The sequence below is a fragment of the Blennius ocellaris genome, assembly GCF_963422515.1.
Source record: "Blennius ocellaris genome assembly, chromosome: 2".
NCBI lineage: Eukaryota > Metazoa > Chordata > Actinopteri > Blenniiformes > Blenniidae > Blennius > Blennius ocellaris.
This window is the reverse complement of record NC_137651.1, coordinates 7445631-7465716: the sequence shown is the minus strand read 5'-3', so window position 1 is coordinate 7465716 and position 20086 is coordinate 7445631. Positions and strand designations below refer to the sequence as shown.

At 39.8% G+C, this 20086-nt stretch overlaps 1 protein-coding gene across 4 annotated transcripts in view; it reads left to right on the top strand.

The window, feature by feature from the left end:
* Positions 1-20086, top strand: part of dync2h1 (dynein cytoplasmic 2 heavy chain 1) — a gene marked incomplete at its 5' end in the record, with an annotated part of 100662 nt that overhangs the window by 46538 nt on the left and 34038 nt on the right. For all 4 annotated transcript variants that reach the window (XM_080504075.1, XM_080504073.1, XM_080504074.1 and 1 more), the window contains 9 exons: positions 1319-1453; positions 2871-3014; positions 6125-6214; positions 9349-9414; positions 9554-9604; positions 9686-9739; positions 10168-10299; positions 10905-10977; positions 19713-19873. In XM_080504075.1, the coding sequence (XP_080360201.1) occupies positions 1319-1453; positions 2871-3014; positions 6125-6214; positions 9349-9414; positions 9554-9604; positions 9686-9739; positions 10168-10299; positions 10905-10977; positions 19713-19873 (906 nt within the window). The remainder of the gene's footprint in view (positions 1-1318; positions 1454-2870; positions 3015-6124; positions 6215-9348; positions 9415-9553; positions 9605-9685; positions 9740-10167; positions 10300-10904; positions 10978-19712; positions 19874-20086) is intronic.

Sequence of the window (20086 nt, the reverse complement as noted above, 5' to 3'; positions counted from 1 at the left end):
TGTCCCTAACTCTTCCTCTCTGAGGAGGGTGCAGCAGACGGAGAGTGTGATCAGACCAAATAACAAGAGTTGCTAGCGCTGTGATCAGAGGATACTGCAAAACCCATAGGCTTAGATGCTGGGTGGGTCGACGCTTTTGTTGTGACAAACACTTTTTTTTTTTTCTTTCCCTTAAGCAGTCAGTTTTGGAACCACTATGCAGCAGTGACCATTGATTTGCATTGGCCTATTAACCTGACCTTGATTTTTTTTTTCTTTTTTTTGTTACTTTGTGTTTTTCATATCCAGTCATGACATTGACAAAGAGGAATTAAAAAAAAAAAAAAAAGCAAAGAAGTCACAAGGTCACTAACCTTTTCATAATTACTTGCACTTACTTTAAAAAGCATGTTGCAGTGGTCCCCATGTGGGAGAATAACCACTGGTGGGCGGGCACACAATCCAACATGGGGCTGCGTGCTCTCTGAGGGTGTCTCAATTAGATGAGCACATCACAATGAGAAACCTCATCCGAAAATACGTTGAATCCAAACTGCCAATTGCTTTTATTTTGAAGCTTTTGTTAGCGGGCGTGTCTTCCAGTGTTGCTCCTCTGTAGAGGGTCAGCAGCTTTTTTTTTTTTTTTTTTTAGAGACAGTCTTTAGATCCAAGTAAAAAAGGAATGGCTGGATAAGGACTTAAATGGATACAAACATACACGTTGTCCTTTTTTGTTGATGGACACAATGACACATTTAACTTAATAGCCATTTCTTCCGACTCACAGTTTCAGTGAAAGTTGGAGACACACACTGATAATGCCAGGAGCAGGATGGCGGCGCTTCAGCGCTAGACATGTAATTACTCTTGAATTGTAAGAGCATATTCGACTTGACATTTCCATGCTCTACTGCTTTCTCATCTATTTTACTTGAATTTATTTGAATAAATTTCATCACTTCATTTGAGAGAATAGATTCAACAGGATGGAGTTGGAGAGTCATGACGCACAATGAATGCTTAAATAGAAAATCTCTTTTTTCTTGCAACTTTTATCAAATTAGCAACCTCAGCCAATTCACAGGCACCTGCCAACACACACACACACACACACACACACACACACACACACACACACACACACACACACACACACACACACACACACACACACACACACACACACACACACACACACACACACACACACACACACACACACACACACACACACACACACACACACACACAGTCTTGATATTTGAATAAGACACCTTTCTTTTCCTCCTCTCTCTTACTCATTTCTACAACTTGCCTGTCTTTGTGTTTTCTGTGTCAGACCCTGGCCACAGCTCAGGGTAATATTCTGGAAAACAGCGAGCTCATAGAGAGTCTGAACCAGACCAAAGCGAGTAGTGCTCTCATTCAGGAGTCCCTCCAAGAATCACACCGGCTGCAGGCATCCCTGGATCAGGTATTCTTTGTCTCTCACACATGGGCACACACAATCGGGTGCATATAAAAACTGGTTATTTGCCAATTTCATAAAACTTTAAAATGTTCTTATATCTCACCATTTAAAAAGACTTGGTGAAATATAACAAGCCATGTCTGTTGGATGGCCTACTTGGTTTGATTGGGGATTTCTTATTCAAAACAATTATTTGTGTTTAAGCTGCAGTGAAAAGATGGTAACCTATAATCCAATATATACCTTTAAAAGCTGTTGATAACAAATTAATATTCTTCTGTAACTTTCACCACTCAAATAATGTCATCTGATTTTAACTTGCAAACACTCAACTTGATGATATAGGAAACAAGAAAAGAAATTCATCAAAAATCCAATTTTTAAAGTTGTAGCATTTTTATTTCAACTTTAGAATTAAAAACTATATTGGCATAAACCCTGAATTACTGCAGTCAGGAATTACTAGTGTTTTAAGAAACATCAGCACACTTGGGTGTATTTAAGCGGTCGTTGTTTTTTTCTCATACACTGAGAGATATGCATCTCAGAAATAAATTCAACAAACTTGAAAGTCGTGAAAATCATAAATACCCCTGAATAAAATCTACAAATATAAAAATAAAAATAAAAAATCACAATAATGAATATTTTTCTTATTTATTTTATAACCAGAGGCAAATGTGGATTTTAATGTAATTTGTTTTGAAATAATTGACAAAACAACAAACTTTTCAAAGATATTCCAATTTATTTTGAATGTAACTGTATGATCTTTTATCTTTACTGGAAAAGAAATTCTCGAGAACCCCAGTTCTTCAATACAAACAATAGAGAGAAAAAATGGACATAATATGATAAAAAAAACCACAATTACAAATGGAAACAGATGCAGAATGTCTTGCTTATATTGTAACCACCCCCCTGTATAATCTGGAATAAAACATGACCACATTGAGATGTGCTCATACGGAAATGGGAACTGGTACAATATTACCACAAAGTTATTCTCATCATTTTTGGGCGTAAACACCTGTGAGGTTAACTTTACTGCCACTTACTGCAACTAATGTCAGGAGGTCCAGATGTGCGGCAGGTGTTGGCAAGCTGCAGATGCATTACAAAATGATCCTCTAGGGTTCAGTGTTACACCAGAACTCATTTTGTCCTTTTACTCAATTTTTTCTATTGATCCATTTTTTCCCCTCTATATTCATCATATGCACCTTAATTTTTCACATTTTCTTTCACATCACATCTCCTGGTCTCTTTCCTTATTTCTTCTTTTGCCACCCATCTTGATTTAAAATCAAATGTTATGATCCCAATTTGTTAGATTCCATGTAAATCTCTTGTACATGTGTGTGTCTTTTGTGGACTTTCCTTATACTGAAAAACAAAATGTACCATTGTTTCATTTCAGGAGCGGGATGCATACCTGCCTCTTGCAGAGAGTGCCAGCAAGATGTATTTTGTCATCACAGACCTGTCAAAAATCAACAACATGTACCGTTTCAGCCTTGCTGCCTTTCTGCGCCTCTTCCAGCGAGCTCTGCAAGCCAAGAAGGTGATTTGATGCCAGATGGCTCTCACGGAGCTGTTTAAAATCAAAACGTTGATGCTTACTCTCAATCATGAGTTTTCAGTAACAATATGGGATTTCAGAGATCTTGGCAGGCGACAGAGATCCTTGATGGGCTCAAGGCTTTGTCTGCTTAGAAGTTTGCATCATATTGGCCCATGTCAAATAAAAATCCCGATTAAGACTCTTTCTAAAAGCTACAACAGACCTGGAAACTTCCTTCAAGTATGTTAGTGAGAGCATTTTTGTTTACCAGTGTTTGGATTTTCTGTAACCTTTTAACACATCAGAGAGTGGAGAAGGTATCTGCGGCATTTTTATTTGGTAGGCAATCTGGACAGTGCTCCAAGGAAACGTGGTTTGAAAGCCACTCAGGTAGAATATAAATGTGTGCATTTATAATTGGATTTTACTGTGCAAACATCACAGCTTGAATTTACATGAACACACACAAGCGAAACTTGGAAAGAGACTGTTTCCCTGGCTCTATGGCAGAAAATACTCTTTAAAGGAAACATCTTTGGGCCCGTTTACACCTGGCATTAACATGCATTTCATGTGATCAGATTACATGCGGAGAGCCCTGATGCAGGCGCTTTACAATTGTCCATATCATGCATTTCGGGCATTTGAGTTCGAATGGTATTACTACGTCCAGTGTTCAGTTCTTACCTCAGTCTGTCCCCAAACAAAGACAGGGACAGTATATCTTCTGCCCAGGCCGCTTTAAGGCACCATGTCTCTGCAGATCCTCAGGCATCAACGGCAATGTTCTTTTCCATGGTTTTTTAGGAAAGTTGGAAAAACTGAAACTCAGACTGGCACATTCTGTCACACGAAAACCTGGCACACATTGATGACGCTTATGTGTGATGTATGACTTTTTTGCGATGCACGACGGTTTACACCTATGTGGTCAGATGCATCGCTGACCACCTCGGGAAGTGGTTTGAGTGAAAGCGCCTTGGTGCCGGTTCACAGTTGTCTTTCGGGCTCGCCACTTTTGATTTGATCACCTGAAACACATGTTAACGCCAGGTGTAAATAGGCCCTTTGATATTTTACCTTTATGTCAATCACTCTGACCTCAAACAATAAAAAAGTGAGACAAAGCAACAGTCACAAGATCACCTGAAAGACAAAGTTGTGATGTGCTGCTGATACATGTGACGGAGTCATCAAGTTTTCCAACTTGTGTTGAGCCCTGCACAAGACGGTGCATTGAGTTGAGAAACAGCTGGAGATCAACACAGTTGCCACCACAAGGAGTGATTATCTTTGTGACGAAATATTGGTGTGGTCTATGTACTAAGTATATGTTAAAATGGCAGATATGCCTCTTAAATTGACTTCTCACTGACTTTCCCAAAATGTCAGACAACAGCTTGAATAAGCTTTATCTTTAGGGTTGGCATCTGCTCATAGATCACTTTTGATTTGAAGGAGACATAATCTATTACAGAAATCCATTCAGGATAGTCGGTTTACTTATTGAATAAGTCATATTCTTATTGGTAGTGTCTGCTGTAATGTCCCTTGCTGATGCAGGACAGAGCAGCCAGCTTACAGTTAAGATGTTGTTGCCTGAAGTGCCTCAGATATTTTTTTTGCTTACTAATTTAATGAGAATGTTGCCTGTGACAAACATGGAACTAAATGGCTCGAAAGCACTAAACACTAGTTTTTTTGTGGTTTTTGTAACAGTCATTACTTTTTTATTTGCACAATATAAGTTCAAAAACATATTTGTATGGACACATTACTATACAAACATTGATTTCTCTGGTGTTTATTTGTGGGGGGTTTTTTCCTGACATTTTTGTCTGTTGTGACCATTTTATGGTGTGTGTGTGTGTGTGTGTGTGTGTGTGTGTGCGTGCGTGCGTGCGTGCGTGCGTGCGTGCGTGTGTGTGTATTTTTTATTTTTTTTAGAAATGAAATCACTTTTTTATGTTGTCCATTTATCTCATCCTGACCTGCACAGCTGGAGAGCATTGAGGACTGTCTATCGCTGCTGTTGTCCATCTGAGCCCTAAACACTGTGCGATAACTAGAGTACACACACACACACACACACACACACACACACACACACACACACACACACACACACACACAGGCTGAGTTGAGCGATGAAGCAGTAATTCCCCAAATCCTGTGTGGGTTGTTCCAGCCAGCGCCGTCATCCAAGAATGTCACCATGTGGCAGCTGGTCACCACTGTAACACGTTTGTGTGCCACGTGTGCATGTTTATGTGCAGGTAGACCCATTCACTGCATAAGGTCAGAAAAACACACTGAATCATGCACTAAATCCCTCCCTACCTTTTTTTTGGGGGGGGGTTGTATCGAAGCGGACAACTACAATTTGCCATGGGCTACAGATGTTTCCAGAGATCTGGAAAATGATTTTACCCTCCAAATGCTGACAAGGCACACTCCTGTTCACTCATGCACACGCACAATGACACACACAAAGCACAGAAAATGCAAGCATATGTGGTGTATTTACAAACCTATACGTGTATGCTTAATGTTTGTTGTATAGATTTTTTTATTTTTTTTACATTATTTGAACATCGAAAAATCATGACTAACTGTAGTAGAAGTTGAAATGAATGGGGATTCACATTAGAGATCAAATCCACATGAAATGTAAATAAGAAAGAGACAGACACAGAATCCATCTGGGATTTCCCTCTCTTGTCCCTTCCCTGAGTTGTTCTTTGTGTGTCTGATTATCATGCTCTAATAGTCCCAGTTTCTCTTGTGAATTTCTTTCATTTCCCTGTCTCATGAGTTTCCTTCTGTTCCAAAACTGTACAGTTTCACTGCTGTCCCTCAATTTGTGGTTTAATCTCACTGGAAGAAAACCCCCCAAAAACACGACTGTTTCTAAAAGAAGAATACACTCATAGCTGACAGTGCTATGTGGCAGACATAATGGACATGTTGGAATAGTAATATTGCTATTTTCTTTTTCATTGCTGCTTTTAACAATGGTCTCAATGTAACTCGCCGGGCTCAAATTTAACTTGAACTAGGCACGTGCTTCGGGCATAAATAAATGTGAATATTGTTTGTGTGCATTTTAGGAAGAAGAAAACACAGAAGCTAGGATCGCTGCTTTGGAAACCAAATTGAAGAATATGGTGTATGAGTATGTCTGCCGGTCCCTTTTCAAGGTAACGTACAAGCATGAATAAATACATTCATCATTGTAATGATTGATTTGTATGAATGAGGGATTCTTCAGCATTTTTCTGTAATGGACAATTTCCTCCGTTCAGTCTTGAGGCCAATTGTGGGACGTTGAAAACGAAAGACTGCCTGATGTTTCTACTTCATCTTATAAAATAGTAGTTTAACATTGGTGGCCGGGATTACAAAAACTATAGGCACAATTATGTGTCCATGCACTCAGTCCTTCGGCAATCACTGCATCGACCAGTGCAGTTCAGGATAAATGTAATTTCTTTGCATTTTGTGTGTGCGTTTGTGTGTGCATGCGTTGCCACTATGGAAATAGTAGAGGGAGAGTGGGTGTTAACTGCTGAGCCCATCTCAAGGCTATCTATTCTGCAGCCATACACCAGTACATGTAGACAGCTGCAACCTAGTTTTTCCAGACAGGAAGTAATTCTATATCAGTCCTTCTGTCAACACCTTTTTTGAGCCACAAAAGAGACGAGTTTAAGGGGAAAAGGAGTGAGATGGGAGAAGGGGTCATTGACACAATGAATGTGGTTAATGAGCAAGAGAGGGCAGAAATGAAGGAAATGAGAGAACAGGAGAGGGGAAAACTGCCAAAGTCAGGTTATTGTCAATTTTCAATGGCATTGCAAGGCCCTGTGATTAGAGAGTGTTTATGGGGATTTTTGCTATGAACATTCTGATTCGGCTCAATAGCATATTGACTTAACATTTTTTTAAATCCATCAAAGCTGAAGAATCGGCCTACTAAAATATTAACTTGCAGAATTTTGCAGAAATCTGTTTTTGTACTGTAGTATAATCCTCCGACACCTTCTGTATACACCAGTGCGTGAAACAAAAACGCAATAGAATGATCCACTAGAAGCTACTTTAGGGTTTTATTCATCATGTCTCACTTTGTGTTTCAGTCCTAAGCTTTCATCACTTGGAAATGCAAAGTTCTTCAGCTGCTGAGAGCAGGAACAAATAAATACATTTGCAGCTGCACCTAACTGTGAAAAAGTCAGAAACCTATCATGTTACTTGGAAAATACAATAATGGATATTGTGATTGTCACAGTGTGGTGGTATGAGTGTGGGCGTGTGTTCCCGTGTTTTGTAAACGACTTGACTCATGAATTTCATGGGTCAGAAGATTTGTTGTTGATGGGTGCCATGTAGTTCTGCCCTCTCTTTTGAAATAATAGATTAAACATACATTTATGCCGGCAAGGTGAGCAACAGCTCCTGTGCTTGAGTCTTACTCTGGTAGACTTGGCTGCAGCATGTTGTTCAAAAACCCCTTTGAGTACCATTGTCATGTTTTGTCCTATTTTTTTTTCTTTTTTTGCTTGCATACCTGCAATCACTGTCAGCAAAAGGATGTTTTACAGAGATCACTGTTTCACCCGGTGCACCAGATTTTTTCAAGAACAGTTCATGCATCAGGTGGAACTGATGGCTGCCAATATGAATAGCCAAGGTGATTAGATTACCACAGTCAGTTAACATTTTGCTGCTATACAAACCACGGCATTGAAACAGCCTTGCATGCTAATTGCAATATGGTTGCCCTTGCCACCCAGTTGTTAAGTGCATAAAACTAGATTTTCATATTCATGTGTGGCATGAGTGGAATGGCGTGAAGGTATTTCACTGTGAATGACACAAGGTGCATCATTTGTTTAAAGTTGTATTGTGTTGTTACTGAATGAATGACAGCAGATAATCAGCAATTTTATATGGGTGAACGCTACAGGCCTTAGCATCTTCTGGGAGGGTCTGAATGATGATTTTTGAAAAGGAAAAGATTTAATTTGGATTTGGGAAAATGTTACCTGGTTCATTCACTGGTTTAGGAAGCGATGCAAGAAATGGGAAAACAAGGTGTCATTGAATAGTATCCCTTGCCATATATGCAAAATTAAAGATATTTGGTATGTGGCATGATAGCACAACATTGTCACAAAATGCAGCCATTCTTTTTAAACTATTGTTTGAGCTATTGCTTTACCTGTATTTGGTCATTTTTAAGAATGCTGTTGGCTTATTTGATTAACAGCTTGATATTCCTTCAAATTAAGTTGTGACTTCACAACACTTTGATAATGATGACATGAACCGATCAGTGGCTGTATATTATATCAAGTATGTATGTAGTAATGTAGCCTTCTTATATTTGTAGGTAGATACCCAAATTAAATAAATTAAAATGCAAAATGTATAGTATAGACATCAACAATTCATCAAATACATTTTAGAATTTAATTTCAATTTAAAAATAGCTGCACAACTCCAACAATTTGGAACAATCCCATGTTTACCATTGAGTAGCATCCTGTATCAGACGACTATGATCATCTGAAAAGTAAGATTATTGGCTGTAGTTTTGGTCATTTTGAGGAACTTATTCCGCTTCGTGTCTGACTTCTCAGCAACCCTGGGCCTTTTTGAGTGTTGAGTTCCTGTTGCACTTCATGGTTTTCATTGGTGACAGGTCTCCTTTTTGATGGAGTATGCTGTGATGAGTCCAGAATGTGATCTAGTGGATCTCGCCTTTCGAGATGCAAAGTCCTTGAATGTCATCACTGCAGCCCCATCACCATCAGAGATGCTGGCTTTTTACATGTGTGCTGATAACAAGGTGGATGGTCACTCTTAGACATGCTACCTGTTGTAAAAATGAAATCTTGTATTTACCTGACTACAGAAAATAAGTGGTACAGTGATGGGTTTGATTGGCTTCCGTCTGGGACACTCTGGTTACTGATCTTTGTTTTGACACAAGGATCATCCCTCTATCTCTGACACAACTTAGGGTTAAAGTCCTTGCTCACAGATAACATGTTTCCATCTCCAACCGAGCAGATTTTGTAATTATCCTTATTACACTGCATTGATATACAAGAATTAAAGTGAGATGTGCTGTCATGCTTAAAGGCTCTCAGGGAGTTTCGGTCAAGGTGGACTGATTGCTTAAGGTGGGTTCATAAAGTAGACTGAGCTGCATATCATGAGACATTAATCTCTTTACACAGACTGTGACATTTCTTTTCTTACCCCTCGTTTATATGGTTTACTATATGTATCTGTTTTTATTCCTCTTGTATAATCTCATTCTCAGGCTGATCAGCTCATGTTTGCCATCCACTTTGTGAAAGGCATGCGCCCCGAACTCTTCCAAGAGAATGTGAGTACATTTGTTAGTATTTGAAGGGTTTCATAATTAGTTTTGGAAAAACTTATTTTAACTTGTGAAAACTCAAACTCAATTCCGTTGTTTTTTATTGTTGTTGATTTTTTTTCTTCTTTGTTTTGTTTTTTTGTAGGAATGGGATCTGTTCACTGGATCAGTCGTAGGGGAAGTGTTTAAGAAAGAGGTGAAAATGCTGACTTTTTTCTTGGAGCAATAAAACGCCATTTATTTATGTATTTAACTATTGTCGTTTCTCTTTCCATAGGAGCTCCCATCTTGGATTGACCAGGAGAGGCATGGAGCAGTGGCTGTTTTTAAAGTAAATACCAAATTTAGAATCTGTTGATTTAAAAAAAAAAAAAAAAAAAAGTAACACAAATCATTAGATACAAATGGAATATTTGACCCTTGTAAAATGATCTGCAATGATGATACAGAGCCTAAGAATAGAAGCAATTTATAGACGTCCAGAAAAGATGGATGAGAAACACTATTTAAAGAAATCCAACCACAGTGCCAGTGCAGCAATATTCACTGAGCGAAAGACTGGATCTACCGTATTCTCTGGACTATATTCTATGTGACAACTGTTGCACTGTCATACAGTGCCATCTAATATCCACCAGTCAAACAATGAAAAACTGTTGACTGCGTCTGGGAAATACTGTATTCATTTAGCATGATGTTCTGACCTGTCTGCCACCATTTTATTCTCTTTTCTGTTTTTGTGCTATCTCTCTTTTGCAGTTTACATTCCCGGCCCTCTACCAGACCCTGTGCTTGAGTGACTCGGACCTTTGGCTGTCCTTCTTGCGGAGCTCACATTGTGAGCAGGAAATACCGGCAACCATTGCCAAAAAAATTAGCCCTTTCCAACAGGTCAGCTTTCAATCAACTCTTAAATTGTATGCTCTTGGAACTCAATTGTTCTCCTCCCAGATGTTTCCACTTGCAGACATTACATGTTTCTCCATGACTGTTGTCACTCTGACTAGACTGACTGGGCTGTAAGGTTTTACAAAATATTCAGATTAAATTGGATCAAACTTGTAGAAAGACATTTAAAGGGATTTTTGCACCTCTGGTATTCTACAATCCCTCTAAATAAGGGGTGGGAAAATCAATTCCCTGAGGGTCCTCAATGAAAACTTAGGACTACTGTGGAGTTAAATTTATCTGCTTAGACTAAATGGCTAAATGGCTCTCTATGGTCTGGTGGTTTGATCATTTCGGTAATAATAATCAGAACGCCAGCATGGAATGCAAGTGCTCAAATGCACTTGAGTTGACTCGCTGATTTGTATATTGTCTGGTTAAAAGTGTTATGAAGACATTTCAAGGCATTAGTCAGTGTGACATTGCGTATTTGTCAAATATAGTATATTTAAGGTGATTTATTTAAAATTTTTCAAAAGATTTTGTTGAACATTTTGTCCTTAAATGGTGATGGATAATTGTTTTTGCTCTGTTTCTCGGATTCTCAGCTGTTGTTGGTGCAGGCAATCAGACCAGACCGACTACAGAGTTCAATGATGGCCTTTGCCTCCCAAGCTCTGCGTAAGTGTGTAATAGTTGTCATAGTCTTTTCTTCTTTCAAGTTTCCTGAAATGCTTCCTAATTAGGCTTATGTACAATTGGTTCAGAGAAACCTTTTTTGAAAATATGTTTACCCACACTTGGTTCGGTCCGCCCCTTGAGAGACAAAGGCATTTATGATTATTCATATTTTCTGATACGGTGTACTTCCAATATTTGTAATAAACAAACTCTTAAATCAAACTTTTAACTGACACAACAGCTCTGCTCTGCAACTAAGCAAGATAATGTAATGAGCTGTTGTAAATGCTCATGACATGTTTCGTGTTGTGAGTGCAATTACTCTGAATAATGAGATGGAAACATGATTAACCGAACCCACCTGTGTTTATTTTGGTAAATACCTTGCATTCATTCTCTTTATGCGTAAGAAAAATGTTTTCTTTGAGTTATCCACATTTGTTTTTTATGTGCTATTCAGCATTTTGATTATTTCCCACATACGCCAAAACAGATAGATACATGCACAATTTGCTTTGTTATTCTTTGTCATTGTCTCTATGTCTCCTGTAGTGATATGAACACACATATACAAAGTTTAGCTCTGAGTTGAATAGCATTATGACAGAGAAAGTGTTTAATTTATTGTGAATAATGAGCTTAACAATTCTGCTGGGATAATCCGGACAGGTTGCTCGGTTCTGATTGAAGCGTCTTAGAAGCTCATAACTGCAGTAAGGTGAATTTAACAGATGAAGGGTATTTCTGTAGGTGTAACATGATATTTAGAAACTAGTGCTAATGCTCCGATGGTTGTGGTATGCTTTGTTTGCATAAGAATTGCATAAATGTGTGGATGACAGAAATAAAATACTGAAAGTCAGTATGGGCAACTTTGTAAGGACAGCAAAAGAAATATTCTGACATGCCAAGATTTCATGGACATGATTTATTTGATCTACATTCTGTTCCTTTTTAAAAAAAAATATAAGGTCATTCTTTCTGACCACAACACAGATTTTCAAATATCTGGATGATCCCTGCCATGATATCAGGGTTTTTTTGTTGTTGTCATAAATAAGCCATTTAAAACCATTTAATTAAGTCTTTTAAAGTAAACCATCAACTCTTTTGAGTGAGCAGCCTTAAATTGTGCTACTTATTGTTGTTCGTTTTCTTTTCACTAGTGTTGAACCTGCAGACAATAATATGACACGAGTAAGTAATACAAGTTATCTGGGTTATTCGCAAAATAAAATAAAAGAATGTTGCACTACTAATCCAATGTGGATCTTCTTCATTTAAAAAGAGAAAAGGTGAAGTTTGTTCTGTGTATCTTTAATTTCAGCCAATTTAAAAGATTATGTCTGAATAATTTTGTATGATGTAAGGCCAAATGCGGCTGTCTCTGGCAACAAGTTTTTCTTCTGTGAGCAGTCTGCTATTCAGCTTAATATTATTTTTGCCTTTGCATTTTTCAAAGTGGTCACAGCTATTGAGGAGAGAGCCACTGCTACCAAAGGGTGTCAGGAATGACCTTTAGATTATGACGCGCTGCTTACGCTACCTTCTAGACTTGATTCATCAGTACGCTGTTTCTTTTGATGATAATTTGCATATCCTGGAGAGTTTTCTTAATGAATTAGATTCACGCCTTGACATTTTTCATGATGGTAAAAGCCTTTTACGATAGAACCACAGTGTTACGACAGAGCTTGTGTGGGGGATGGTAATTACTGCCTTTGTAGATTTCAGATGGTTGCACTTGTCCACAAACATGTCCCTTTCATGGCTTAAAGTAAAACTACTGCCCCGTGTGAGGGTTGAACTCACGACCTTCAGATTATGAGACTGACGCGCTGCCTACTGCGCCAACGAGGCCCTGCAAGCACCGCACAGTGCTGTCGTTTGGTTATTACATGTGTACCCCTGTACAAGAAAAACAGTAGTACATTAGAACAATAAGCCATTCTCTGGTCATTGACATGAATAGAGTTGGAATGAATCACACTGACTGGCCATCAGTTCTTGAGGACAAACAATTGTCAGAGAACACTAGTGCAGTATAACTGGAATAGTTTTGAATACCTGGGATCAAAACATCATACTTTTGATACCCTTGGTTCGTAGCTTCGTACTGCTGTCAGGTTATTGTGAAACATTTGGAATTTTAATTTACACTTTATAGTTTCTAAAGGCAAGTCAAAATTAGTTTAGATCTTGTGCGAAGGCATGCAAGTTATCTCTATCTGTAGAATTACATTTAATGACCAGTTTCACATTCTGAACAGCTGAATCTGCTCAATGGGTGGTAGTAATATCACTGTGGTGCTCACAATTGTTTAACCTGTAGTAACTTACATTTCCCATAGGCTTGATTCTTCAGTACTCTATCCCTTTGAATGAAAATGTGCACATCTTGCACAATTTTCACGATGAATTAGATTCACGTCTTGACATTTTCAACAGTGCTTCTGTGGGGGAAGGTAATTTCTGCCTTTACAGGATTTTATGCAACTTTTCAGAAGGTTGCAGGAAGAGCTGTCCATCAATGTGGACTGTTTGGACCCTAAAACAACTGCCCCGTGTGAGGGTTGAACTCACGACCTTCAGATTATGAGACTGACGCGCTGCCTACTGCGCCAACGAGGCTCTGAAAGCACCTCATAATGCTGTCGTTTGGTTTTTACAATTGTGCCTCTGTACAAGAAAAGCAGTAGTACAGCAATAAGCCACTCTCTGGTCATTGACATGAATAGAGTTGGAATGAATCACACTGACTGGCCATCAGTTCTTTAGGACAAACAATTGTCAGAGAACACTAGTGCAGTATAACTGGAATAGTTTTGAATACCTGGGATCAAAACATCATACTTTAGATACCCTTGGTTTGTAGCTTCGTACTGCTGTCATGTTATTGTGAAACATTTAGAATTTTAATTTACACTTGATGCTTCCTAAAGGCAAGTCAAAATTTGTTTAGATCTTGTGCAAAGGCATGCAAGTTATCTGTAGGAATTACATTTAATGACCAGTTTCACATTCTGAACAGCTGGATCTGCTCAATGGGTGGTAGTAATATCACTGTGGTGCTTACAATTGTTTAACCTGTAGTAATTTACATTTCTCATAGACTTGATTCTTCAATACTCTATCCCTTTGAATGAAAATGTGCACATCTTGCACAATTTTCACGATGAATTAGATTCACGTCTGACATTTTCAACAGTGCTTCTGTGGGGGAAGGTAATTTCTGCCTTTACAGAATTTTATGCAACTTTTCAGAAGGTTGCAGGAAGAGCTGTCTATCAATGTGGACTGTTTGGACCCTAAAACAACTGCCCCGTGTGAGGGTTGAACTCACGACCTTCAGATTATGAGACTGACGCGCTGCCTACTGCGCCAACGAGGCTCTGAAAGCACCTCATAGTGCTGTCGTTTGGTTTTTACATTTGTACCTCTGTACAAGAAAAACAGTAGTACATTAGAACAATAAGCCATTCTCTGGTCATTGACATGAATAGAGTTGGAATGAATCACACTGACTGGCCATCAGTTCTTGAGGACAAACAATTGTCAGAGAACACTAGTGCAGTATAACTGGAATAGTTTTGAATACCTGGGATCAAAACATCATACTTTTGATACCCTTGGTTCGTAGCTTCGTACCGCTGTCATGTTATTGTGAAACATTTAGAATTTTTATTTACACTTGATACTTTCTAAAGGCAAGTCAAAATTAGTTTAGATCTTGTGTGAAGGCATGCAAGTTTTCTGTAGGAACTACATTTAATGACTAGTTTCACATTCTGAACAGCTGGATCTGCTCAATGGGTGGTAGTAATATCACTGTGGTGCTCACAATTGTTTAACCTGTAGTAACTTACATTTCTCATAGACTTGATTCTTCAATACTCTATCCCTTTGAATGAAAATGTGCACATCTTGCACAATTTTCATGATGAATTAGATTCACGTCTTGACATTTTCAACAGTGCTTCTGTGGGGGATGGTAATTTCTGCCTTCACAGAATTTTATGCAACTTATCAGAAGGTTGCAGGAAGAGCTGTCCATCAATGTGGACTGTTTGGACCCTAAAACAACTGCCCCGTGTGAGGGTTGAACTCACGACCTTCAGATTATGAGACTGACGCGCTGCCTACTGCGCCAACGAGGCTCTGAAAGCACCTCATAGTGCTGTCGTTTGGTTTTTACAATGGTACCTCTGTACAAGAAAAGCAGTAGTACAACAATAAGCCACTCTCTGGTCATTGACATGAATAGAGTTGGAATGAATCACACTGACTGGCCATCAGTTCTTTAGGACAAACAATTGTCAGAGAACACTAGTGCAGAGTGAGCCAAGACAACAAAACTGCAATTAACACAGTGAAATATTTGGCATCAAAACGCTATAGTTTTGGTGCCTTTGGTTTGCTGCTTCAAGCTTCTGCCGTGTTTTTGTGTCACATTTATAATTTTAATTTATACATGACATTTTCAAATGGCACGTTGAAAGTAGTCCAGATCATATCAATCATCAATCACCAGATCATATCAATCCGGACATGTAAGTTATTTCAAGCTATAGGATTTACGTTTCATGACCACAAATAACCACGTCAAGATGACCCGATTGTAAATCATAATAAATCGTGATAATAACCATTCTTTTCTGTATTGCATGATGGAATAGTAACATTTCATTCTCACACACCTACATTTTTTGCACTGTACAGCATATCTGCTCCTGATCTTGCTTCTCAAAAGACTAGTTCTTTCTCGTTTTTTGACGGCATATTGGCACTCATAATAAAGCACACATTCACTTCAGCATGATGCAGGTCCTCAGATCACTTGGGCCCTGTTTACATGAAAATGAAAATGTGATCTGCTCAGATCCACTGAAATGGTGAATTTTTTTAATTCCGACTGCCAAGGTGAAATTTTTCTTCCATGGTCGCAATTCTCCCCCGCAGAGACTGCCAGAGGCTACAGAGCACCATTAATGCACATCTGCAACTCCACTGCGGTAAATAGTGCCTTCTGCGCATGTGCGAGTAACAAACACAGTGGCCTCCATAGTGGCATGACTCGCAGTTCATGTTAATAGCGCGTTGTCCTTCGCACACATGTATGTGTGGTTTTTATTACAAAAACAAACAACAGTGTAAACTGTAACTTCAGTGTAAACACGACACATCTTTTTAACGGTCCAGGTGTTGTCACTTGAAATGTCATGAAAACGGAGCCCTCGTCAACCCACTGATTTGAGAGAAGTGTCTGTACTACGCATGAGGTGGGTGAGAGTGTATGTTGATCTGAATGACGGAACATAAGAGACAGACAGATTAAAAAAAAAGTAACAGGAGAGGAGAATATTTTGTGTGTATGTGTTTTTGGCAGTAAATCAGTATGCTAATGAGGCATGGTCTGTAATCCTCTTACAGCTAATCTCACTCAATCCCTCCAGTCCAGGCCTGGGCACCTCTCTCTCTCTCTTTCTCTCTCTCTCTCCCTCTCTCCCTCTCTCCCTCTCTCTCTCTGATTTCTTTACTCCTCAAAATGTTCAAAAAAACTTTCACATGTATAAGGTTCAGGCACTGTTTTGAAGGAAAGGTCAAGCTGGTGATTTAATTCCAGGTATGGTTAGGTATAGGGATGTCCGATAATATCGGTGGGGCGATATTATCGGCCGATATTGACTTAAAAATGTAATATTTGGAAATATCGGTATCGGATTTTTACAACCGATATTGGAATTTCCGAGCATGCATGAACGCAGCATGGGACGTTGACGGGCGCGCGCTTGATGACGTTTAACAACAACAAATACAACATGCTAGACTCGTGGCTAAGAAGGAGAAGCCCGGTGAATGAAATGTCCGTGGAGGACTGGAGGCTCAACCAGGCCCTCTTCCCTGCTGGGCAAGTACCTGACTGCACCCTGCACCAGTGTTGACAGTGAACCACTGTTCAGCACTGGTACCAGTACCTGACTGCACCCTGCACCAGTGTTGACAGTGAACCACTGTTCAGCACTGGTACCAGTACCTGACTGCACCCTGCACCAGTGTTGACAGTGAACCACTGTTCAGCACTGGTACCAGTACCTGACTGCACCCTGCACCAGTGTTGACAGTGAACCACTGTTCAGCACTGGTACCAGTGCCTGACTGCACCCTGCACCAGTGTTGACAGTGAACCAGTGTTCAGCACTGGTACCAGTACCTGACTGCACCCTGCACCAGTGTTGACAGTGAACCAGTGTTCAGCACTGGTACCAGTACCTGACTGCACCCTGCACCAGTGTTGACAGTGAACCAGTGTTCAGCACTGGTACCAGTACCTGACTGCACCCTGCACCAGTGTTGACAGTGAACCACTGTTCAGCACTGGTACCAGTACCTGACTGCACCCTGCACCAGTGTTGACAGTGAACCAGTGTTCAGCACTGGTACCAGTACCTGACTGCACCCTGCACCAGTGTTGACAGTGAACCAGTGTTCAGCACTGGTACCAGTACCTGACTGCACCCTGCACCAGTGTTGACAGTGAACCAGTGTTCAGCACTGGTACCAGTACCTGACTGCACCCTGCACCAGTGTTGACAGTGAACCAGTGTTCAGCACTGGTACCAGTACCTGACTGCACCCTGCACCAGTGTTGACAGTGAACCAGTGTTCAGCACTGGTACCAGTACCTGACTGCACCCTGCACCAGTGTTGACAGTGAACCAGTGTTCAGCACTGGTACCAGTACCTGACTGCACCCTGCACCAGTGTTGACAGTGAACCAGTGTTCAGCACTGGTACCAGTACCTGACTGCACCCTGCACCAGTGTTGACAGTGAACCACTGTTCAGCACTGTTGCCCACATCATTGATGAGAAGAGAAATCACATACATTGCTGAGATGCTGAGATGCTTGTATTCATACAGAAAAATCTACCTCTTACACATGAGGACATGGGAAAAGAAATAGACCAGTTATATGGACGAGTCAACTTCAGTCTTTGTTTTTGTTGCACTTTAAAGGAGGGCTGTTTTAATTTTGTGAGCATTTCTGTGCCTTTCTTGTTTATATTTGCACTATTTTGTTACTCTTAAAAGAGATTGAGCCCAGTTTGAGTATATTATTTGACAAGTGTTGGCCAGTTATTCATTCATTGACTGTTTACAACTAATGGACTGAAGATATGCCTCTTCCTTTTTTTTATATTGTCTGTGGTGTTGTTGAGTTTGTTGTTGAGGTTTCTCTCTAACACTAAATAAATATGGCACATTTTTCCATAATTTAAGTTATTGTTCTCTTATTTTTCTCAGTGTGTACATTTGGAAAGCCATGTTTGATTCACATATGCATCCAGTGGGGCATCACAATAAAATTAGGCATAATGTGTTAATTCCACAGTAGGAGATATTTTATGTTGTTGTTCCCTAACAGTTTTGATGTAAAAAGCCAGCATATATCGGTATCGGTGATATCGGTATCGGAAATGAAGAGTTGGACAATATCGGAATATCGGATATCAGTAGAAAAGCCAATATCGAGCATCCCTAGTTAGGTATACACAACATTCTATAACCATTCAATACTTCCTTTACGGTCATGTTTGAATAACAGAGAGACTGGCACTTTCTTTGACTTGGTTCATTTTTGCCCTGCTTCCTGATTGTGTGTCATAAAGGCCAAGGTGAACTTTACCCGTCCACACACTGACAGTGCTTCTCTGCACCAAGAATACTGATTACCTGGCCATGTCCAACAGTTAGTTGTGAATCTGTTTGTGCATGTGCACGTACTGCAAATGTTCCCAGATATCACAAGCCATGTTGTCAGTAGACAGTTTTTTCTGTGTTGCCATGGCGATCTGCCAAAAGGTCGCTGTGCAATGTGCTCTACCAAGACCTTGTATTAATGTGTGTACGTGTGCTCCAGTACAGCTTATTGTATTTGGGAACAGCAAAAAAATATAATTCTTAGGCCTATCATCTGAGCACATCAGTTTGTGTGCGTGCGTGTGTGCTTTTAAGGCATATCTGGCAAAATGTTGACACAAATGTTCACGTATCGATAAATTGCGAAAACAGGTGTTTACATTGTCTGTGAGTTGATTCTTGCATGTGTGCTACTATTAGCTCATATACAATCTGAGATATTACACCACGGTTAGACTAAAGATGTGTTGACTAAAGATGCACGCACGCACGCGCGCACACACACACACACACACACACACACACACACTAGCATGTTGTCATATCCACAAAAAGCCTGGCTTCTTAACACCGGGGGGTTGACAAGGTATTCTACAGCTATGTGCTGTGAAATCTGCTGCATACCTTGCACTCAATATGCATAGCACATCACCCCCATAATCTTTCTCACTTTCTTTCTCAGTGTCTTCCTCTTATGGCCTGTCTCCTTTCCTCCATCTCTTCTTCACTCTTCTTTTCTTGTGTTTATTTTCACCCTTGCGGTCAGTTTTCTTTCTTTGCAAGCCCCTCATCCCCGTTATCATTATATCTCCCTGTCTTCCCCAACTAATTGTCACTCAAGCCAACTAGTCTTAACAAATGTAATAAAATAGGTGCCTCCACTTCTTTTCTGCTCTATATAGCTATTTCTTTCCCATCTGTGCATCTATCTACCCACTGTTGTTTATCACATGTGAATACATTGTTTAAATGCATTTTACTGATTTTTCTTTGACATGTGTTGTTGTCTATCCACCCACTGCTCCTCTGTGCAGATATAAAAGAGCTCTCCCCACCTCCCCTGAATCTGCGTCGTCTTTACACTGAGACAATGGAATGGGAGCCGGTGTTGATCATCATCTCCCCAGGGGCAGACCCCTCCCAGGAGCTTGCCGAACTCGCAGCAGAAACTGTTGGCAGAGACAACTATCACGAGGTGAAAATTGCAGATCAAAATAGTTAACAAGTGCAAGGTGAATTTTTTTCAAAGTCTCCAGAATAGTCTAGTATGCACCTGAATATCAAAACAGAGAATGCTATGACTTGCCAAATCTGTATTTGTTGTAGTATTTATTCATTTACAATTTGCAAGTTCTCCTTATGCATGAGGTATCTCCTTGCACTATGGTACAAAGACATCTGTATGTGG